This window comes from Monodelphis domestica, chromosome 5 (genome assembly GCF_027887165.1).
Source record: "Monodelphis domestica isolate mMonDom1 chromosome 5, mMonDom1.pri, whole genome shotgun sequence".
NCBI lineage: Eukaryota > Metazoa > Chordata > Mammalia > Didelphimorphia > Didelphidae > Monodelphis > Monodelphis domestica.
The window spans coordinates 15,876,719-15,901,914 of NC_077231.1; the positions used below are offsets into that span (position 1 = coordinate 15,876,719).

Consider the following 25,196-nt stretch of genomic DNA (forward strand, 5'->3'; position numbering starts at 1 on the left):
AAAATACGTTTTCATGTAATTTTTAATAGATTCCATTTCTTTAACTAAAAATTGCCTATTCATGTCCCTTGCCCATTTATCAATTAGAGAATGGCTTGATTTTTTTGTACAATTGGTTTGATTTTTTGTATAATTGGTTTAGCTCTTTATAAATTTGAGTAATTAGACCATCGTCAGAAAATTTTGTGATGAAGATTGTTTCCCAATTTGTTGCTTCTTTTCTAATTTTGGATGCATTAGTTTTTTTTGTATAAAAACTTTTTAATTTGATGTAATCAAAATTATTGATTTTACATTTTGTGTTTTTTTTTTCTAGCTCTTGCTTGGTTTTAAAATCATTACTTTCCTATAGATCTAACAAGTATACTATTCTGTGTTCACCTAATTTGCTTATGGTTTCCTTATTTGCTTATAATTTTCTTATAGTTTCCATTTTACAACATGAGTTGTCTTAGAGATCTATCTTATTTGCAAGCATTCCAGTCCTGCCCGGACGACAAGCTGTCTGCCAGGGGACCACTCACTGGAAGCTCAACCGAGAAATGGAACCAGTTCAGAGACGCAGTGACGGAAACATCAAAGGCAGTCCTAGGCCCAAAACAACGCAACCACCAGGACTGGTTCGACGAGAACAACACTGCTATTGAAGACCTATTGAGCAAAAGAACAAAACCTTTATGGAGTGTCAAAATAACCCAAACTCTGCTCCTAAAAAGGACAGATTCAAGTCTCTCCAAGCCATGGCGCAGTGTGAGATCAGGAAGATGCAAGGCCGATGGTGGGAAAAAAAGGCAGAAGAAATCTAGCGCTTTGCTGATATGAAAAACTACAAACAATTTTTCAGTTCCCTCAAGACTGTCTATGGGCCGTTAAAACCCACCACCACTCCCTTGCTGTCCTCTGATGGTGACACTTTCATAAAAGATAAAATAGGCATCAGCAACAGGTGGAAAGAACACTTCAACTTCTCAACCAACCCTCTTCAGTCGACCAAAGAGCCCTTGACCAGATCCCCCAAAACTGCTCCATTGAACAGCTTGATGTCCCTCCTTCAATAGAGGATGTCCAAAAAGCCATTAAACAAATGAGTGCAGGCAAGGCACCCTGTAAAGACGGGATCCCAACAGAGGTGTACAAGGTCTTAAATGGAAAGGTGCTCCAGGCATTCCACATATTGCTGACCAGCATATGGGAAGAGGAAGACATGCCCCCAGTACTCAGAGATGCCTCCATCATAGCCCTATACAAGAAGAAAGGCTCACGAGCAGCCTGAGACAACTACAGAGGCATCTCACTACTCTCCACTGCTAGAAAGATCCTCGCCCGTGTTATACTCAACAGACTCCTGTCATCGGTTTCAGAGCACAACCTGCCTGAATCACAATGTGGCTTCCGACCAGATCGTAGCACCATCGATATGGTCTTCACGGTGAGGCAAATGCAGGAAAAATGCCTTGTGCAGAACCTGAGTCTCTATATTGTCTTCATAGACCTGACGAAGGAGGTCAACCCAGTGAACAGGGAAGCATTGTGCGTGATCCTTAGCAAGCTCGGCTGCCCAGCAAAATTCGTCAAACTGATCCAGTTCTTCCATGTCGACATGACAGGGGAAGTCCTCTCTCATGGAGAGACTTACGATCGCTTCAACATCTCCAATGGCATGAAACAAGGCTGTGTCCTAGCTCCGGTGCTATTCAACCAATACTTCACCCAAGTATTACGACATGCTGTGATGGATCTAGACCTGGGTGTCTACATCAAATACCAACTGGATGGCTCACTATTTGACCTTCGTCGCCTGCCTGCAAAAACAAAGACAACAGAGACTCACCCTGGAAGCTGTCTTCGCAGATGACTGTGCTCTCATGGCCCACCAAGAAAATCATCTTCAAGCCATTGTGGACAGGTTCTCCACCGCAACAAAACTGTTTGGCCTGACTATCAGCCTCAGCAAAACAGAGGTGCTGTTCCAACCTGCAACAGGGAGGCCAACTAACCAGCCATGCATTACAATCGACGGCACGCAGCTTTCTAACGTCAACACTTTCAAGTACCTGGGTAGCACCATCGACTCGGGCGGCTGTGCTCCAAAGTCCTCCAACCCAGAGGTGTAAGTACTTCGAAGAAGCTCAAAGTGTATAATGCAGTGGTCCTCAGCTTGCTCCTGTACAGTTGTGAGACATGGATACTGTACCGGAAGCACATGAAACAGCTGGAGCAATTCCACCAATGCTCTCTCAGGTCAATCATGAGGATCCGACGGCAGGACAGAATCACCAATCAGGAAGCCAACTCCACCAGCATCGAAGTCATGGTCCTTAAAACCCAGCTACAATGGTCTGGACACGTCATCCGCATGGACCCCCAGCGCATACCAAGACAGGTATTCTATGGTGAACTGTCAGCTGGACTCAGGAAACAAGGCCGGCCAAAGAAAAGATTCAAGGATCAGCTAAAGTCCAACTTGAAGTGGGCTGGCATTACACCAAAGCAACTAGAACTCGCTGCCTCTGTCAGAAGCAGCTGGCGAACCCACATTAACCATGCCGCCACCACCTTTGAAGATGAGCGATGTCGACGTCTTGCCGCTGCGCGTGAATGCCGACACCAGGCCCCAACCGCACCTCCCGTAACAACTGGAGTTCCATGCTCCATATGCCACAAACTTTGTGCCACAGTCTGTGGACTTCAAAGCCACATGAGGATACATCAATAGATGATAATGCACAAAGACAATTGTCATTCTCGGTCACCGAGAGACTACCACTATTAAGATTATTAGAAATCAATGAAATAAGAAAATACAAAATAAGAAAAGCAAGAGCCTAGTTCTGAATAGCCCATTTACAACCACTTACTCTATATCTTGTATGCCAGAGACATGTGTGCTTAGAAGAGGAAGAAGGGAGTCTTGGGAGGCATAGAGCCCTTTAAATAAAAATTGTGTTTTCTCACTCAGGTGAGGACTCAGTTGAGATTATAGGGAATTCTGGGAAATAACAAAGACTTCTGGGTATTGAAGTCTGAGTTTCAAATCTCCATACATACCCTCATTTGATCATTATTGTGAAGCCAGTTTCCCCAAAAGGATCATGAAAACTTAATCATCTTAAAGATTACAGTAATTTGAGGATAATAGGAAAAAAGAACAAAATCAATAATTGGTAGACGCATTGACAAAAATCCAGTTGGGGGCAGTCCCCTGTTGCATGAAAGTATACCATACAAATAAATGTTCAATCAACCTCACCCAAAAGTTTATTCTTGACCTTCTCCTTCAGCTTGCTGTCTGGAAGCATCTTCATGGTGTCTTCTCCAATGAGTTTAGTTTCTGGATTCGGAGAGCTATCATGTTTCTTTAAACTAAAATTCTTCTCAAAAGGAATTTAAACTTTGCCATTTAAAATAATAATATTTTTACATTCCCCCCTTGAAGAGGGTGATTGAAAAACAGGGATCATTTAGAGTTGCATGGCTAAATTATGAGGTATATGAATCAATTGGCAAGAGAAATTTAAAAAATCAGAAAAAATCCAAAGAAAAAAACATAATTTCTGGATGAAAATATAGACTATCACTTCTTATGTGTAAAAATTCTAAGTAAAGGCAAAATAAATCTATAACTTGTTCTGGAATGAGGGCCCAATTAAAATGATATAAGCAAGTAATCATTTACCTAATCAGTAGCCAGGACTACAGAAAGTTTGCCACACTATGAAAGACAGAAAAGGGACTAGATTATAGGAGCCAGGTAGGAGTCAAGTTTGAGATACTCGTCTATCAGTATTTTCAGAGTTTGCATACAAGGAAGGCCTGTGTCTTAATGTATGTTAAGCATCTCAATCATGAGTCTTCACCCTAGGTTTAAGTCCTTTGTATTGGCTTAGAAGTGCATCAATCCTTTCTGGTTTGTTTTCTTTGGCCCTGTGCAATGACTTTTTTGTATATCTCTAAGGATAAAGTTCAATGGTGTCTCCAAAAAGTAGAATATTTGGGATTCATCTTGACTGCGGGTGCTCGTTATATTTCTGGAATCAGACAAAATCATTAAGCAAAGTCCCAATTTTTTTTAACAATTAGTGCCATAATTTTTATAGTCTCAAGCTTTTGGGACATGCATTGACATTAGAGCAAATTTATTTTAAACTTATATTATTGCAAAATCAAAAAAAATAAAGAAAATCTTAATACTGGTGACATGTGCTTCAAATATAAAAAGTAGAGAAAAAAATAAAAAACCTGAAATATTATTTTGCACATTCAAGGAAAATATAATAAAAGAGTTTGAAAAATAAAAATATAACTTCTAATCATTGACACACTGTATCAGCTAAGAAATATATAGAGTACAATCTTTCTCACTCAAAATTAGATCCATTTCCTCTTCATGCCTGGCCATGATCCACTGTGAGTACGAGCAAATGAGTTTTACAAGGTAACAGGTTTTTTTTTAATATATATATAAAGAATAGTAGTACAAATATGTAGGTATCAATATCCCCAAAATTCTCAATAGTCCAGTTAATTGGAATAACAAATCCACAATCATATTTCATATAAGTTGCTGTATGGCATTTTTAAAAGCCTATGAACTGATGGATATTTGTCACAATTTTACAAATGTAGCAAATCTTTCAACCTTGGTAAAGATATTTTTAAACAAAGTAAAACGTATTTGGGTCTAGAACATCATCATCAAATCTTGATATCATTACAAAAATGTGGCAGAGGAGTCTAGGAAAAACCCAAACCCCTGTACTGTTGTTGTTGGGTGAAGTGAGGTGAAGAGTTATAAATGAGAGATGCTACTCTTTTGGGAGTGCTCCAGGGTTACTATTTGCCCTGGGATTAACTTCCCAGCTTCCTTTCATATTTCCATAATGTGAAATTTTATAATATGGGAGGTGGGGATTAAATTTGTATTTCACTTCAGCTATGTAAAGGGTGAATATTATGGTTGAGACTGAAAAAATCTACATTTAAATGGTCGCCAAGGGAAATCCCAAATAATAAAATACCCAAGTCTGCTGCCAAATTTTTATGATGATTTAATTAAAACAGGAAGAAGAAAATATTAGAGGGAGAGAGAGGGAGAGAAGGAAAGGAGTTTAACACAGAACCACTCTTGCTCAGTCTGAGCCAAAGTGGGCGTTAAGCCTTGGAAAACCAAGGCAAAGAAATGGGTTAGTCCTTATCACTCATGTGAGAGGTCTGAGGGAAAGCTGTCTGCGGAGGTCCTCCAAGCTCAATCACCAGGATCTAACTGAACTCTAGCCCTCTCCACAGGAAGTCACGAGAACTCCAGAGGCTGTTCGCCACCTCACTTCCTGAGTCTCATATGTGCTCAAGCTTGATTTAGGACAGCCCAGAGATCTGTCTTTTTTTCTTTTTTTTTTTTGCACATGTATGTTGATGGCCATTTTCTCAGATAATTAAATCTTGAGTTTAATGCAGACTTTCCTAATCTTATTAAACTAAGAAAAGAGGAGAAATGTAGTTTCCAAGACCTGATTCTGTTATTCCAAGTATCTCTATTGTTGTTGATCAGGAAATCGCTAAATTAGATCTTCTAAAGAATGGTCTGATTAGGGTGGAATAATATTGAAATTCACAGGTATTAAAATGGACCTTACCTCGTGTTAGGGGCAGGCAAAATGACCAGAGTTTGTTGAAAAAAATCTAAAAATCATGTCTAAAGAACTTTTAAAATCAATTTGAGATATTTAGCTCAATAAATCTTCCAAAGGTTGTTATACAATTGTAACCAGTTCTGAAGGAGTCCATCTATCCTCTTTGTGACAATTTACAAAGTCAAAACAGAAAAAGACTGTTTTTATATAGGCTTCTTCAATAATATTTGTTCAGTATAGTTATAGGAGAAAAGCATCAGAATATAACAGTATTTAAAACCCAGTACATTAAAATGATACAGTATAACAGAATAGTATTGAATGCAGTAATATATGAACTTAAAACCAAGAAAATTAAATCTTAAACAAAACAATCAGCAAAATGCAATAGAATACAGAGATTCTTATAAAACATTTGAGTCTGAAAATCTTAAAAATATAACTTCTAGTCTCTTTAAAGTTCATTGGGGTTTTTTTGTTTTGTTTTTGTTTTTGTTTTTTTATCCATTTAGATGCCTATTGTCAGAAGGCAGAATATTGGTAAGGGGTAGGCAATGGGGTTCAAGTGACTTGCCCCGAGTCACATAGCCAGGATTTTAACCCAGGACCTCCTATCTCTAGGCCTGGCTTTCAATCCCACAGAGGCCCTGAGCATCTTACCCATAGTGACGGTGTTTTTTTGGAATCTTAAATTAGGCCAAAGAATTGCAGGGAATTGAAATTCTCTCCTGGCTCCCAGATGAGCAAATAAAAGAATCAATGTAGTCAAAAGATATCCTTTTAAAGCAGCCATGTTTGTAAGTTCTTTTTTGGAAAAGTCTCTACCTTCTCTTCTCTCTCCCCCTCTGTGATCCCCTTTCCCCTGCCCACTGCCACGTGGAGGCTAAGGAAAGAACACCCCTATTTTTACCAGCTGGTTTTTGATTCTGAAGAAATTGGATCTGCTACCAGCAGCCTTCTGGCTCTGATGCCAGAGTTCCTGGGGCCAGCCCAGGGCTGGGCCATGTGAGCGAGAGCACAGGTCTGGATTGCTGGAGCACTGAAGCAGACAGGCAGCTGGAGGAGCCAGGCTGGGTGGGGCTGTGACCAGGTGAACAATCTGAATCTAGAAATTCTGAAGCTGATGGCTGCAGTCAGGAGTGCAGGCAAGCAGGCTCCAGCTGATTCAAGAGGCTTTGCTAAAACTAAAAAGCCTTGGAGAAACGTTGGTTAAAAATTATTATCTAGGCTTTTTTTTTTTAAATTTGAGAAGTTCTCATCCAACATAGTGGTTGCCATTAACTGTAACAGTTAAATTATTCTCTTGTAATAAAAGGTATTATATTTTTATGAGGTTTATTAAGATTATTAGAAATCAAGGAAATAAGAAAATACAAAATAAGAAAAGCTCTTGCCTAGGGCTGAATAGCCCATTCACAGCCACTTACTCTACATCTTTCATGCCAGGTAGAAAGACATGTGTGCTTAGAAGCAGAAGAAGGGAGTCTTGGGAGTCAGAGAACCCTTTAAATAAAAATTGTGTTCTCTCACTCAGGTGAGGACTCAGGTGAGATAATAGGGAATTCTGGGTAGTACCAAGGACCTTTGGGGATTGAAGTCTGAGGTTCAAATCTCCATTTTTTACACAACTTTGCTAAAGATGTTGATTATTTCAACTAGCTTTTTGGTTGATTCTCTAGAATTCTTTAAGTAGACCATTATATCATCTGCCAAGAGTGATAGCTTGGTCTCCTCATTACCAATTTTAATACCTTCAATTTCTTTTTCTTCTCTAATTGCTACTGCAAGTGTTTCTAGGACAGAGTTATATAATAGAGGTAATAATGGACATCCTTGTTTCACTCCTAATATTATTTGGAGGCTTTTAGTTTATCCCCATTGCAGATGATGTTTGCTGATGGTTTTAGATATATACTGTGTATTATTTTTAGGAAAGGCAATTTTATTCCTATACTTTCTAGTGTTTTCAGTAGGAATGGGTGTTGTATTTTATCAACGGTTTTTTCTGCATCTATTGAGATAATTATGTTTTTTTTTTGTCAGTTAGCTTGTTAATATGGTCAATTATGTGGATGGTTTTCCTAATATTGAACCATTCTTGCATTCCTAGTATGAATCCTACCTGGTCATAGTGAATAACCTTTGTGATTACTTGCTGGAGTCTTTTGGCTAGTATCCTTTTTAGGATTTTTGCATCTATATTCATTAAGGAGATTGGTATATAGTTTTCTTTCTCTGTTTTTGACCTGCCTGGCTTTGGGATCAGTACCATATTTTTGTCATAAAATAATTTGGTAGATCTCCTTGTCTTATTCTGTCAAATAGTTTGTATAATATTGGGTTTAGTTCTTTGAATGTTTGATAGAATTCATTTGTGAATCCATCCGGACCCGGGGATTTTTTCTTAGGGAATTCTTTGATGACTTGTTCAATTTCTTTTTCTGATATGGGGTTGTTTAGGTAATCTATTTCTTCCTCTGTTAAGCTAGGCAATTTATATTTTTGTAAGTATTCGTCCATATCACCTACACTGCCATATTTGTTGCCATATAATTGGACATAATAGTTTTTAATGATTGCCTTATTTTCCTCTTCATTAGAGGTGAATTCTCCCTTTTCATCTTGGATACTGTCAATTTGGTTTTCTTCTTTTCCTTTTTTAAATTAGATTGACCAGTACTTAGTCTCTTTTATTTGTTTTTTCAAAGTACCAGCTTCTAGTCTCATTCATTAAATCAATAGTTCTTTGACTTTATATTTTATTAATATCTCCATTGATTTTTAGGATCTCTAATTTAGTCTTCATCTGAGGATTTTTAATTTGTTCACTTTCTAGTTTTTTAATTTGCACGTCCAATTCATTGAGCTCTGCCCTCCCTAATTTGTTAATATATGTACTCTAGGATATAAATTTCCCCCTGAGTGATGCTTTGGTTGCATCCCATTGGTTTTGAAAGGAGGTCTCATCATTGTCATTTTCTTCAATGAAGTTATTGTTTCTATGATTTATTCTTTAACTATCCGGTTATGGAGAATCATATCATTTAATTTCCAATTAATTTTTGATTTACCTCTCCATGTACCCTTACTAATTATTATTTTCATTGCATTGTGATCTGAGAAGGTTGCATTTATTATTTCTGCTCTTTTGCACTTGTTTGCAGTTATTTATGCCCTAATACATGGTCAATTTTTGTGAATGTACCATGTGCTGCTGAGAACCATGTGCTTTTTTGTCCCTATTTATTTTTATCCATATATCTACTAACTCTAATTTCTCTAAGATTTCATTTACTTCTTTTCTTTCTCATTTATTTTTTGGTTTGATTTATCTAGTTCTGATAGAGGAATATTCAGGTCTCCCAGTAGTATAGTTTTTCTATCCATTTCATCCTTGACCTCCCCTACTTTCTCCTTTAGAAATTTGGATGCTATGCCATTTGGTGCATACATTTTGCGTACTGATATTTCCTCATTGTCTATATTGCCTTTTATCAGAATGTAATTACCTTCCCTCTCTCTCTCTTTTGACTAATTCTATTTTTACTTTGGCTTTGTTAGATATCATGATTGCAACTCCTGCCTTCTTTTTGTCAGTTGAAACCCAATAGATTTGGGTCCATCCTCTTATTTTCACCCTATGCTTATCTACCTTCATGTGTGTTTCTTGTTCTTCCCTCTGTGGGTCAATTTCAATGTACATAAAGTTCAGTATTCCTTAGCTCCGACCTCTTTACCCTTCCAGTGTATTGATGTTCTCCCCCCTCCCACAATGAGCTTCTTTGTGACATATAAGTTTACCCCATTTTGTTTGTTTTCCCTTTTCTTTTAGTGTTGACCTCTTTTTATCTCTAGTTGTATATGTATATGCATATATATGTATATATATATATACACACACTTGTATATGTATTTATAGATACATATGTCTATATACCTATTTATGTCTTGTCATTTCATCCTATAGAGTTTGTCACTGTTCCCTCTAAGTGTAATTTTTCTATCTGTCCAGTCCAGTTGAAAACAACAATTTTTAAGCGTTACCAATGACCTATTTTCTTATAGGGATACATATCATTTTAACTTATTGAGTCTCTTTTTAAAAAGTGGTTTATTTTGTTATTGTTGTTGGTTTGTTTTTTTACTTTTTCTTTATTTTTTGCCCATCTTGTTTAATTACCTTTTGATGATTCTTTTGAGTTCTGTGCCTAGGCATCAAATTTTCTGTTCAGGTCTGGTCTTTTCTATACAAATTCTTATAAGTCTTCTATTTTATTGAATGACCATACTTTCCCCTCTAAGAATATTGTCAGTTTTGCTGGGTAGTTGATTCTTGGTTGTAGACCTAGTTCCCTTGCTTTCTGAAATATGGAATGGAATATGTTCCATTCCTTTCAGTCCTTCAGTGTGGATGCAGCCAGATCCTGCGTTATCCTCACTGTGGTTCCTTGGTATCTGAATGACTTTTTGGCAGCTTATAATTTCTTTTCTTTGGTCAGATAGTTCTTGAATTTGGCTATAACATTCCTGTGTGTTGTCAGTTGGGGATTAAGTACAGGAGGTGATCTGTGGATTCTTTCAGTCTCCACTCCCGCCCCCACCCCTCCCCCCACACCCCACCCCCCCGTTCTAGAATATTGGGATAGTTTTCTTGAATGATTTCCTGTAATATTATGTCCAGGCCTTTTTTTTTTTTTGCATGGTCTTCTGGTAGACCTATGATTCTTAAATTATCTCTACTCAAATGATTTTCTAAATCCTCTGTTTTCTGAATGAGATGCTTCATATTTTCCTCAATTTTTTCATTCTTTTGGATTTGTTTTATAGTGTCCTCCTGCCTTGTGATGTCACTTAATTCTATTTGTTGTATTCTGGTTCTTAAAGACTGGATTTCATCCCTGGGATTTTTGGTCATCCTTCTCCTTCTGGTTTGATTTTCTTTGGAGGTCATCTTTGATTCTCTTTACCTCATCTCTCATCTTCTTTGCCTCATCTTTCATCTCCTTTGCCTCATTTTGGCTTTCAGGACAGTATTTTCTGTTTCCAGATGACTTATCTTAGTTTTTAAGTTCTTTTCCCAATTTTCTTCAGCCTCTTTTAATTGTATTTTGAATTTCACTTTGAGTTCTTCCAATGCCTGTGTCCATTTCTCTGGGATTTCTGTTGTATTATTTGCATTCTCTTGTGTATTGTTTGTTCTTGGTTCATTGCCTGTGCTGAAGCTGCCCATAGTAATTTCTTTCCTCTTTTTCTCTTGTTTGCTCATATTTACCCCTTCTTTGCCCTCCATATTTGTCTGTCCTCTTGCTCCTCTCATTTTTTTGGTTTGGGGACTTTCTGTTATTCTCTCCTCTTGGAGCTTTGTCAGATCTCTCAATGTTGTATCTGGGGGAGTAGTGTCGTAGTTTGAGCTTCCCTGTCCTCTGGAGGGTTTTGATTTTATCAAAGTCCAGCAGTCAGTGAGGGAGAGGTGTTGGCACTTGGCTTCCCTGAGCTCTGAAGATTTTTGATGTTATTAAATTCATCTGGGTTGGGCTGTATGTGCCCCGAGGCCAAAACCTCCTGGAAGGCTCTTTGCTCCCTCTCCAGCTTCTTTACCACTGCCTGTGTTTTATGGTCTGAGACTGGCACAGCCCTACCCTCGAGGTACACCCTCTAGACCAGCGCCTTTTCCTGCCCAGAGGTTCCCACTGCCGCTGGAGTCTTAGCGCTCTGAGTGGGGTGCAGGGGTCCTAGCTTCCCTGAGTTCTGAAGACTTTTGATGGGTTTAAGTTAAGCTGGGTTGGGTTGGTTGTGCTCTGAGGCTTAAAACCTCTTGGAAGGCTAGAGTAATATGGATGGTGTCAGCCCTCCTGTCCAGGCTACCAGCTCTTCACTCACTCTCCAGCTACTTCCCAGTCACCTTTGTTCGACACTCTGAGCCTGGCACAGCCCTGCCCACAAGGTACACCCTCCAGACCAACACCTTTGCCCGCCAACAGGTTCCCACTGTCGCTGGAGGCTTTGCACTCTAGATGGGGAGGATGGGTCCTGGGACCTTCCCCCCTAACTTCCCCCTAAGCCTGAGTGTTTTCAAATTTGAAAGGAATTAAGGAAAGGGAAATTATAGCCTGCATTGGATGAGTTCTGAAAGACTTTGAGGAGGTAGAAACTTAGATGACCTTTGACTGATAGGTGGAATTTTACTTAGCAAAAAATAGTGAGCTAAGGAGTGTTTTCAAAGAGTGGAGGTCCGAAAATAATACCATAAAAGGGGGAATGAGCATGGCATATCAATTTCAGCATTAGGCAGTGTGAAGTGTACTGGCATGGACTCAAAGGGCATTGGTTAGCAACATAGCTTGGTCACTTACTTCTTGTGTAGCCTTAAAATGACAAATTTGCCTTCTAAAATCTCTTCTAGTTCTAAATAATCTTGTAATGTGTTGATGAGAAGATGATCATGCTACTAAAAGAAATGGATAGACCTCTAAATAACAATTCTGGCACCTGAGACAAATCCAGCTAGAGGAAGAATAAAATAGAGAATTTCTCTAGTTCAAGGACAGTGATGTTCAAAGAATGAGTTGTATATCTTCCAAGGAGTCCAACCCTGACTCCCAAGGCATATTTGACACTCTACCTCCATCTTATCCCTAGTTTCTTGAAATTAGTACATGCCAAGCAGAGATTGGCCTGAGGTATACTGGGGTATAATGCTAAAGTTCTACATAAATAATGTGGCCTTATGTTCCCTAGCACATTGGAATGGAAGTGAATATCCTAACTCCTTTTACTTTAATACTGAGAAGCATTGGTATTACATGGATTCTCTTGGCCTCTTATAGTTTCACTTAATGTGTATATGGTAAAAAAAAAATGTGGTACCGAAACTATGATTAATTGAATATTTATTTCCTTAGCAATATTCTCTAATGTACCTAATTTAAGGATTTTTTGTCTTTTAAGAAAATTTTTATCAATACTATTTGATCATTTCTTTTCCTGGAAGCTTAAAGTCTTCTTTTGTTCCCATTACTTAACTTTTTCAATTTAATTTGAAAAGAAAATTCTTATTCTGTCCCCATTTTATTTATCTATTTTAATTTGGAGTTGCTCCTATCATAATCTTTTATTTTGGTGAAGAACTAAGAAATGTACCTTTAAAGACTTCAGAAAGAGATATATATGGTTGTTTTTTGTGGAAGAGGCTGACTGGTAAAGTTCTATTTAAAAAAACTTCACAAAATATCTATATTTAAAGTCAATAAAAACAATTACAAAAATAATACCTAACATTTACACAGTGCTTACTGTGTGCCAGTCACTGTCCTAAACACTGTTTTTTACATTTATCATTTCATTTGATTCTTACAACAAAGGTGGGAGGTAGGTACTATTTTTATCCCCATTTTATAGCTGAGGAAACTAAGTCAGAGTTTAAGTGACTTATTCAGTTACACAGCTTGTAAGTGCCTAAGGCTAGATCTGATCTCAGGTCTTCTTGACCTCAGGTCCACTCCTATTCTCTGTACCATCTAGCTGCCCCATTGTATGACAGGATGGAAGCAATAGGTACTACATGCTAGGCATTGTGCTGTTTCTTGGTAGTAGGTGTTCAGAAGCTCTCATTTTTTTTAAGAATACTGCTGTCATATTCATAACAATAATTATCTTCCGTTAAAGCATCAGAGGCTTTTGGATATGCTTGATGCAGAGAAGGAACAACTAACAGAAAAACTAAAAGAAGCTTTGACTCAACAGTCACAGGAACAAAAGGTAAGATTTCATGTACAAACTGTTTGGAATTAATAGGCCTTATTTCCTCAGAAAATATATGTAACATCTTCTGAACTGTTTTCTGATTTGTAGGAAATTTTGGGAAAATGTTTGGCAGAAGAAATGCAAAGAAACAAAGATGCATTAACAACTGCAGCAAAGGTATTGCCATATATAACAAATGGTTTCTTTATAAGTGAGTGACTTTTAAGAAAGGTGAGATTTGAATAATTTTGTATTCAGTCTAGCTTCATTCTATGAAGAGGATTTTCCCCTATCATTTCTCTCTTGTGTTCATTTTAATTTAATACATTTTTAAATGCCTGTGTTTAGGCGCTGTGCCTTAGAGATACAAAGGCATTTAAAAAAAAAATATATATATATATATATTTTACCTCAAAGATTTTCTGCAAGTGAATATAGCATTTAAAAAGAGAAGGAAATCTGAGATGAGTTGAGGGAGGAGAAAGCCCTGAAAACTAGGATATAAAGAAAGGCTTCGTATATAATGTGACATCTGAAATGAACCCTGAAGGGAAATTGAGACTCTTAAGAATTAGATGGATTCAGTTGAATAGCCAGAGTGAAAGAACAGTCACTAATAGTTCAGTGTTCACTCAAAAGTCAGCTTTGAGTTTGGTGTTCCAAGGATCTGTGCTTGATTCTGGTATGTTTAAGCAATTGTTGTGGAAGTGGAGGTTATCAAGGACATGGATGAAGGCACAAATGGCACATTACTTCCCAAACATGTAATCTTCAGTCTCTTAACATGCACTGTTTTATTTCCTACTAACATGTCCAGACTTTCTCCATTCCTAAAAACAAAACTTTACTGAACATTCGCCTCTCCTTAAACTATTACCTTGTGTCACTACTCCCTTTCATAAGCAAATTCTTTGGGAGAAATAAAGGCTGGGTGGAGGAATATAAGCAAATAATGACTGCTAAATGTTCTGCCTCTGCTTCCTTTTCTTGCACCTCACTTTTCTGCCTTTTGCAAACTGGTTACTAATATGATCACTTATCTGAAATTTTTCTCTCCCAAGTTATCAGCTATCTCTTACTTACTTTATCTCATGATCTAATCTCATTCCTCATCTTTTTTTAATCTCTCTGCAGCATTTGGTACAGCCTTTCCACTTGGAAACTCTTTCCTCTCAGGATTCTCATTACACTTCTTTCTTTTGGATCTCCTTCTAGCTCTCTATACTTATTCTCCTTTATTAAATCATCATCCTCAATTTGACCCATCCCTGACTTCAATTTCAACCTTCTTTTCTTCTATCCCTCTACCATTTACTGTTGATTTTATCAAGTCCCATGGGTTTAGTTATCTGTGTGCAGCTCTGACCTCTATTGAGTACCAGTCCTGTGTCAACAGCTGCCTATTAGATATTTTTAATTAGATAGCAAGCATCATTTCAAAATCAAAATATCCAAAACTGAAATCGTTATCTTTCCTCAAAAAATCAAGCTCTTGTCTCTTAAAGTAGATCACTATCCTTATCAGTATCTAGCTTAATAGTCTCAATATCATCCCTTTAGAACAAGTATTATTTCATATATTTCTTTATACTTTTTAACAAAATGCTTGGCACATAGTTAACTTTGAGCAAGCATTAATAAATGCTTGTTCATCCATTAATCTTACTGGAAAAGCTTAAAAAATCAGGAAGTATCTGACTTGAAAAAAGACCATTATTGAATTTGGAAATTTTATTGAAAAATTAGGAAAAAAAGAGGTTGAGATATTCAGAAATTGAAGCTTTTTGGAGAGTTGAAGAGAGGACTAATATGGAATGAAAATTTGAAGAGATGATACAATATAATGAGCACTTTTTCAAGGCTACCTAAACATGCATGTATGTGGTGGGAAAGGGGGCATATAAGTAAGAGAAGAAAGATGTAGAAACAAAATCTACCAGCAAACATGGGATCAAGAATATCAGTGTTCTTGTTATTTTTAAAACCTTTAACTTCAGTCTTAGAATCAATACACATTTTGGCTTTAGGAAAGAAGAGCATTAAGAGTTAGGTAATTGGAGGTTAGTGATTTACTTGCCTGGAGTCACATGTAGCCCCAATTGAATAGTCCTTGTCTTTCTGTCTTAGAGTTGTTACTAAAAATGAAAGTAAGGGTTTTTTTTAAATGCACAGAAAATTTAACTTCTATAAAAAGCACCTGAGTGTTTTTTTTCTATACTACATCAAGTTAAGCATTTTATAATAAAAGATGAAAATTTCTGAGAGGGACACAATTTTAAAACCTAGAGTGCCTTCTTCACCTCCAGATTCTCCTCACTGTCATAAGTCTTAGTCCTTCTCTCTCCACTACAAATAACTGGGCAGGTACTTCCAAGAGACATTATTAATAGAGGCTCTTCCAGGCTAACATTTTAATTACATATCACTAAGGGAAAGTACATACAGGGTAGATGAGAAGATACAGTATACTGTGGTTAGCTTGCATGACCTGGATGAAGTTCCTGCAAAAGACACTAAGGAGAAGCAGTAAAATACCTAGGAGGAGAGCCAGGAAAGTGTAGAGTCCTGAAGATCTAAAGAGAGTATCAAGAAAAAACTGGCAATTTTGTCAACAACTAACCAGGGCCAAAGGAAAAGAGAACCTGCTCACTGCTGCAACCTCATCGAGAGGCCCTAGGTGTCATATTAAGGAAGAAGGAAGTTCAGAAGCTAACAGCATCAGAAGAAATAGCAGCAATGTGGCACAGACATTGGGGAGAAGGAAGAAACTCATTTCCCAATGTCTAGTTCAGCCAACAGAGGAATAACTAGGGCAGGCCCTCACTAAAGGGGAGACTATAATTCTGTTGCTCTGAACTGACAGAACTTTCCAGTTGGCTGATAGAGGTAGAGCAATCTACTCTTGCTCAGAACCAAACCTCAGGTCATTAAGTTCCTGGAATGACACAATTCTTAGTATTCCAGGAAAGCAGCAATATGATTAGCCCAGAACTTCCCTCTTGAAGTATAGTAGAGCCCAAGCCAGACATCTTGTCTGAAGTTGAAGAATAGGCTTAAAGAATGAGTAAACAACAACAACAACAACAAAACCCACCATAATGAGCTATTTATGGCCAAAACTTTCAAGACAGGGGGCAGCTGGGTAGCTCAGTGGATTGAGAGCCAGGCCTAGAAATGGGAGGTCCTAGGTTCAAATGTGGCCTCAGACACTTCCCAACTGTGAGACCCTGGGCAAATCACTTGACCCCCATTGCCTAGCCCTTACCACTCTTCTGCCTTGCAGCCAATACACAGTATTGACTCCAAGACAGAAGGTAAGGGTTAAAAAAAAAAAAACTTTCAAGACACAAATGCAGAAGAGAATGACTCTAAAACACCAACAAGCAATTCCTCCAAGAAAATCACAGTTGGGCCCAGACTCTTCTAGAATACCTGGAAGAAATGAAGCAAAAGTTAAAAAAAAAATTAAAAAAAAGTTAAAAAAAAGTTTTGAAATATTTTAATAAATGAAATGTGAGTTTTTGAGGAAAAAATAAAAAAGAAATGAGAACTATGAAACAAAGAATTGGAAAGGGAATAAACAACTTGTCATTAGAGGTATAAAACCTTGACTAAGCAACTAACTCATTGAAAATTGTAATGGACCGAATAGAAGCCAATGATTTCACGAGGCAACAAGAAACAACAGAACAAATTCAAAAGGTTAAGAAATTTTTTGAAAAAAAAAATTTATAGCCAAAAAAAAAAAGAAACAACTAAGGAGAAAAAAATTAAGAATCAATGAACTTCTTAAATACCAAGACTAAAAAAAGAGCCTAGACATTATATTTCAAGACATCTTAAAACTGTCCATAGTTCTTAAAATTGGGGTGTAAAATAGCAATATAAAGATTCTGCTGGTTACCTCACAAAAGAAACCCCAAAATGAAAACTTCTAGACACATCATAACCCAAATCCAGAGTTTCCCAGTCAAAGGAAAATACTACAAGCAGCCAGAAAGAAAGAATTTGAGTACCAAGAAGACATAGTCAGGATCATACAACCACTCTGAAGCATCAGAGAATTTGGAATATGATATTCCATAAGGCAAGGGATGTGAGCTTATAGCCAATAATAACTTTTCCCACAAGATAAATGCTTCAGTGAGAAAATGAATTTTGAGTGAAAAAAGGACTTTGAAACATTCTTAATTTTTAAAGAATCAGAGAATTAAAAAAAAACAGAATTTCTGAAGTACAAACACAGGAAGGAAGAGAAACATAAAGTTAAATATTAATGAACAATAAAAGACTAAACAAAGATAAATTACTAATATTCATATATAGAGAGAGATGATACGTGTCACCTCTGAACTCTATAATCATCACGGGTTAAAGAAGGGGTGCAATTAGACAAGACCTGGGTGTACTTCTGTTATGTCTTGATGTTTTTTAGAAAAAATAAGAGGGATATAGAAATACACAGGATGGTGGGGTGGCAAAGGGAGTGGAAGAAAGATTAGGGAAAATTCACTCACATAATTAAGGTGCTGAAGTAAACATCTGTAGAAAAGGGGGGAGGAGATGAGTAGCAGCTGACATTTGAATTTCATTCCCATCTGAACTGGTCAGATGAAGGAAGAGTACAAAAACTCACACATACCCACAGTCAAGTACATAAATACATTTCATTCAGTAGTGAAATAGGAGGAAAAATGGGGAAAGGGAAATTAGAGGCAGGGCAAATTAAGGGAGGGATTAATCCTAAGCAAAACAAATTCTAAGGATGTACAAAAATATTTATAGCTTTTTTTTTTTTGAGATTTTTTGAGATCACAGAGAATGGGAATCTGAATAATTGGTAAGGTATGATGGACTGGCAGACAGACAGAAAGACAGAGAAGACAAATAAGGATTCTGGAAAACTAATGATAAAACATGCCACTTACCATCAACATATGCTTCAGCATGAGTTCTGAGTTTTGAGTTTATTACCTAGTCAGGAGGCCAGCAATTTTCATCTTGAGTCCTCAGTAAATTGTCAAACATTTATACATTTATGTTTTTATTATATATGTACTCATCTGTATAATATATTATAATAGATAATATTGAGGGTATATATTTGATACTTCATAACTAATGGATCAGGTAGCTCTCTTGTTTTGCCTACCCTCCTCCCTCTATTTCTTCCTTCCTCCCTCTTCCAGCCTCCCTTCCTCCCCTCTTCTTCCCTTCAATTTCCCCTTCCCCTGTTCTTCTTCTGGTTTCTAAATCAGTCAAGGTGAGTTAATGATGTTTCAAATAAAAATACTCTCTATCTTCTTTTATCTTAAGTAAGGATTTATTTGGGGAAGACAGGAAAAATGGAGGATGGAGGTAAGTGGGTTGGGGTAAGTCCCAGAGATAAACCCAGCTTCTTCCTTCCCTGATTCAAAGGCAACCAGGAAATCAGTCAGGACCTTGATTCAAAGGCAACCAGCATCAGCCAAGACCCCATAACCCCATAACTCAGCCCCCAGTTGGTTTGGCTCCAAACTGCCTTTTCCGGTAACATTCCAAATCAGAATCTTCATTTGATTAAATAGTAACCTCTCAACCACTGCTTCTGTCCTTTTGAATGCCTTATAATTTCTCTCTTCCACAATATACAGACATATGTATATGCACATGCACATATATTTTACATATTTTGTTTTGTTTTAGTCAGCCAAGATCTCCATGCTCTCTTCCTCCTATCCCAACTCTACCTCAGCCCTTACCCTGACAAAACAAGAAACATAAAGGCTTTATACACATATATGGTCAATCAAAATAAATTTCCACATTAGCCATGTTCTAAAAATATTTTTGAATTCTGCATTTTGAATTCTTTGCTCATATTTTTAGACATGTCCAAAAAATAATTTTATTTTACTTAATTATATGTTCTTATAACAGGACTTTTTTATTTTCTTTTCCTTTTCTCCATGGGGAAGGGAAGTGGAAGAATGAGAAGGCTTATCTTTGGAAATAAAAGAAAAAAAAATGAAAGAGAGAAAGAACACCATTATATTTGGCAATTAAGGGATCATTGGTAACTTTTGAAAGAGAATCTTTGGTTGAATGATGAGGCTGAAAGACAGACTGCAATAAGTAAAAAAAAAAGAAAGCGAGGAGTGACAAAGTGGAGGTATCTATTGTAAACTTCTTTCTTAAGGACATTAACTACAAAAGGCAGAAGAGGTGTGGAACAATAGTTATGAAGGAAAGTTGGATCAAATGAGAATTTTTGAGGAAGAGGGAGATGGGAACATGTTTGTGGACAATAGGGAAGCCATAACAGAGAGAGACAAGATAAGTGAGAGTAGAGATGATAAGAAAGGGCAAATGATAGAGAGAAAAAGGGATGGGATGAGATTGTTTCTGCATGTAAATAAGTTTGCTTTATTGAAGAGGAGGACTACCTCATCATATCAGAGAGGAGTAAAGGAGGAGATATTATCAGAATTCATCTAGGTCATTTATTATAATGAGGAGAGGAGTTACAAAATTATAAAAGATGAGCATGACCCCCAAAGAAGATAATTGAGGAGATACCCTAAATCCTTTCAGAGGTGGAGAATTTGTGGATTTAGTGTATATTGATTGATTTTCCTTTTTTTTAAAGTAAATATTTATTATATGAGATGACTCTCTGGGCATTGGTAGGGGAGGGATATTAGGATACTTAGATAAAAATAATGAAATATCAATAAAATTATATTTTAAAAAACTAGGTCCTCTGTAAAAGTTTTTCCATTGTCATCTATTTTGTGCAAACTTGTTGGTCTCTCATATGAGATTAAAAAGAATTGAGGCTAGGTGATCAAGATCAGCAGAACCTTATGTTTCATTTAGTCCTGATCCTGTAGTACTTGGTGAATAAAATACTTATGTTGTCAATTAACCTTCTTCTTTTCACACTTGAAAACTGATTTTACTATGCTTTATGCTGCCACTTATTTATGAGACCTGATCTACTGAGAGAAGCCCCAGTTAATGGAGATAAACCTTAGAAATCACAGAAATTGTATTCAATATACTTATAGCATGAATATAGATATATTACAATGATTATCACAGAGGCCGTTTTAGTTTTAAAAAGCATGCACATGAAACAAAATTATATGCAAACCTAATAGGAATAAAGAATAGAGTCTCTGTGAAAATGTTCTCATTTCATAAATAGCTCAGTTCTTCAAATAAATCTTTTCATTGATCATTGTTTTAATACTTTTGTTTTCACTATTGTTTCAAAGATTGAAAAAGCAACAATGAAGGATGCTATTTTAAAGGCGGTAGAAGAAGAAAGAAAAAAGTTGGGAAAAGTTCATGCTGAAGAGAGGGATTTATGGAAAGCTGAGCATGACAAAGATCAAGAAAAGGTGGCTCAGGCAATCCAAGAAGCTTTACAAGAACAAAGAAAGATAAGTCAGGTCAGTAGACAACTTTATGGAAATATATACTATTACTCTTTTTTTACTTATTTATTTAATTCAGGATTATTTTACCATCTTTTAAAATCACATTGTTAGAAATGATCATTTTTTTTTTGTCTGTTCAGTCATGTCTGACTTAGGACCCATGGATCAGGCCCCTGTATCCTTCACTCTCTATTCACACTCATATTCATTACTTCTACAACACTATCCATCTCATCCTTTGCCATCCCCTTCTTCTTTTAGCCTTAAATCTTTCCTAAAATCAGGATCTTTTCCAATGAGTCCTGTCTTCTCATCATGTGGCCTAAAAATGAAATAGTAATAGACAATTTTATTATGCCTTCTCTAAATGCTTATATATCTGCTTTCTAATATCATAAGTTTGAATTAATTAAAAGTTAACTTAACCTTTAGTTTTTATGCAAACTATGGAAATTACAGAATCCCATAGTGTTTCAAACTGAAAAGAATTTCATAGTTTTTCCTAGACCAACCCTCATATTATGAAGAAAAGCAACTGAGGACCATAGAGTTGAAATTCTTTGCCCAAGGTCACATAGCTGGGAAAAAGCACAGTAGAAATTTTTCATTATGCCATAGTGTACATTACCAAACTCATTTTAGATTTCATGTGGCCATTATGCCTTATAGTATTGGTAATATCAGATTTTTGAGACTTCTTTTATACTAAGATGAATTATAATCTCATTAGTGTAGGTATTCTCTTCATTGTTACAGATCATATTATCTCCATAATGTTTTCATCATGTGAGATTTTTGCCTACTGAAATGGGCAGCAGTAACTCCATATAAAGAAGTGAAAATTAGGTCCAAAATTAACATCATAATTTAATTGAAAAAGAAGCTAACTAAATATATATTTAAGAAAAGAGAGGCACTCAGACTGAACTGTTCTGATTCCAAGACATGTGTATTCTAACATGCTAGAAAGACAGAGAAACTAAAAATGATTGCAAGATTTTGAACCTCAGTAATTTGGAAGTTGTGCATAATAGAGTTAAGGAAGATGGGAGGAGTGGGTTTGGAGAAAGATGATGTTTAGTTTTAGATTTATTGTATTTGAGCTATGTTTTACTATAGGGTATTCAGTTAGAAATAGCTAATGTTAAGTTGGAAATACAAGTCTGAAGCTCAGGGAAAAATGATATGAGAGACATTTCACATTAAATTGTAGGAATGGAGGATGGGGAAATATTGGATAGAGCCTCTTTTCACTTGATCCAAAGTACCTTTAAGTAGTTTAACCATAGAGTTCAGCAACTATACTGAATCAAATTTTGTTTTCTGTAACTAGTTAATATGTGCTACAAACAGCAAGAGAACTGGATTTGAGGTCAAGAGTTTTGAGTTCTACTGAAAACTACTCTAGGAGTTTTGAGTCATACTACCTGTTTGACCTTGGATATATCATAACTTCCTTGGGTCTCAGTCATGAAGAGATTGAACAGGTTAACCTCTAAGGTCTCATCCAGTTCAAAATCTATAATTTCATGCTACCTGATAGGTAAAATTAAACTTAAGTTCATCTTACCAAAAATGTTCTAAGTTCCATTAGAATATAAACTATTTGCAATGTTTAACCTTTTTTAAAATAATTAAGTCTGACCTTTCAACCTTAAATTCCAGATGCCATATCAGGCTTAATATTATATGGACAAAGCCATGAATAAAGAAGGTAGGGACAGAGGTAGGATTTGAACCCTGGCCCTTGAATTATAAATCCATTGCCCTTCTTTGTTCCTCTGTGAACACTTTTAATCCCCTCTAAAAGGTCTGGTGACTTTTGCTGATCTTTATTTTTTCTTCTTTTAGCCACCTTGGCTTTCTTCAACAACTCAGTTTAAATCCTACTCTCTGAGGAGGTCTTTCCCATTCCCTTCACTCTACAGCTAATGTTTTCCCTTTTCTGATTGCCTTATATCATGTGTGTGTGCATGTATGTGTCACACACATCTATCTATCTGTCTCTATGTCTATCTAATCTATCCATGTATCCATCCTTATCTATCTATCTATCTATCTATCTATCTATCTATCTATCTATCTATCTATCTATCTATAACAGATAGATACATAGATATATAAAGAATGCCCCTAATTTTTGGCATGTTCTCTCCCTGTTAGGGTCTGTGATAGAGGAATTGTCTTTTACCTTTCATTGTATTCCAGTGCTTAGCATAAACACATGGTTTAATGACTACCTGGATTCATCAGGAAAGTGCTTTAGTAATAGAATTCTCTTATTCCTGAATTTCTTCAGAAAGTCTTTCCATCTTTGAACCCTTTTCATACCTTTCTTCCAAAGTGATCTTACATATAGTTCTAATCATTGTATATCTTGTGCAGAAAGCATTCAGTGGCTGTCTGTATAGCTGTCTAGTCTAGCAAATAAAATTCTTTATCCTGTTATTTAGGGCTCTCCACAATCCAGCTGCAATTACCTTTCCAATTTTTGTCACATTAATTACAGATTCAAAGAGTTAGAAGGGCCCTCAGAGTTCATCTGATTCTACCAACTAAGGTACCTTAGCATACCAGAAAGAAACCCTATATTTTGGAGTCAGAAGACTGTACAAATCCTAACTCCTTGTCCAGAGAATGAGTTGGTTATCTTTTCTAGGTGTCAATTTTCTATTCTATAAAATAAGGCAGGTTGTACTGGATGATGTTAAAATCACATTCCAGTGACATCATGATTATCAGTAATGAGGAATGCCCTGAGGCAGCCCATTCTTTCCACTTTTAGATGATTCTGATTATTTGGAACTTTATTCATGTTGAACTGAAATTTGCTTCTATTAAAACCCTCCTTTCCCCACTTTCTCTGAAAATTCATCAATGTAAACTTTTTTTCCCCATTTTTGATATTATTAATAGTCTGTTTTCTAGAAAAGCAAAAGTATCAGTCTCCAAATGAACACTCCTCACTCCATGAAATAGAACAAAACAGGGATTATTACCTACCCATTCTTGAGTCCACTGGTCAAGGGAAAGGAACCAAATCCATGTGGTCTTATGTGGCAATTCTAAGATCCTTGTGAATCTTTCTGAGCAGCCACATGTACTTATCAATCAATGCTGTCAAACTCCTTTTATAAAGTCAACAACATATCTTTATACTGCTTTTTCTGGATCCAATGCTCTGAAAAATCTATGTCTAAGGAATGTAGCCTAATTCTAGTAGTCTTTACTTTATGATAACATATACTTACTCCAACAAAACTTTGACTAGGCAGTTAGCAGTTTTAAAAGAGAAATGAAATTCCTCAACATTTATAATAGTTGACTATCTTATATTTCCTCACGAAGATTGTAAAATATTTGTGTAATTTTAAAAATATGTTAATATGGAAGCTATAATGTCAATTCAAATTTAATATCTTAGTCATTCAATTTAATCTTTCATAACAATATCTAATCAGGCTTTATCTCAATTATCTTTGAATTGGTTAACTTGCATTTTTCTGGGAGTTGTAATAAAGATCAATTTTTTATATCAAATTATTGTTTTGATGGTATGAAACAACCCTCCTATTCCCCTTGAATATTTCACATAAATATTGATATAAATTGGAGATATTATGGTTGAGGCCTCCCAACTTTGACAAAGATGAATAAAGTAGATTCCCTCACCAAGAAAATGTCAGGCATTCTGCAGAACTCAGGAAGATATTTGATATTATTAAGTCCAAATGACTATTTGTTTCTTTTCAGTAGAGTATGCCTGAGTTTTCCATTTTCAGACATATGCTATCCAGGTGGACACTAGGATTTATACAAGAAATCTTTGTGCAGACTTAATGTGTACTTTCAGAACTTTGAGGTTTCTGAGATGGTTATAAGACTTAAGGTATCCTTTCCAGCCCAAAGTAGTCCCATGTGACCTATTAGGAGTATCCAGGCAGACATATAGTATAATGATTTTCGAGATATGTTGCAAATTTGACTGTGGTATTGTTATAAAATAGACATAAATGTAAATTTTGTATTTGAAGACAACCAAAAAACTTCAAAGAATACTAGAGAAGAATCTAAGATGATAAAAGTATAGGTATGAAATCAGGTCCAGGGCTATCAAAGGTACATCTGTCTTCATTGTTCTTTTTTCTTTAATCTGACCTGTGATTCTCTGCAATTTATAGTCATAAAAATTTTAGGGGTGATAGTTTAACAAATGAAGGGGATTTACCTACTGTTGTACAACTAGCTAGTGTGAAAGGCAAGATTTGAACCTAAATTTCCTTGTCTCCAACAGTTGCCCTCTATTTACTACTCCACATTGCCTCTCTGTCTTAGAGACTCTGTTTTAGAGAGTGGCAAAACCAAATGGTAACCAATAAGTTCCTACTCCAATTCTATA

The 25,196-nt window shown here is 36.3% G+C and overlaps 1 protein-coding gene across 13 annotated transcripts in view; it reads left to right on the forward strand.

Annotated features, from left to right (window-relative positions):
- CCDC91 (coiled-coil domain containing 91) overlaps window positions 1–25,196 on the forward strand; it is a 481,978-nt gene that overhangs the window by 318,321 nt on the left and 138,461 nt on the right. For all 13 annotated transcript variants that reach the window (XM_056797660.1, XM_001373145.4, XM_007502853.3 and 10 more), the window contains 3 exons: window positions 13,296–13,388; window positions 13,482–13,550; window positions 20,633–20,809. In XM_056797660.1, the coding sequence (XP_056653638.1) occupies window positions 13,296–13,388; window positions 13,482–13,550; window positions 20,633–20,809 (339 nt within the window). The remainder of the gene's footprint in view (window positions 1–13,295; window positions 13,389–13,481; window positions 13,551–20,632; window positions 20,810–25,196) is intronic.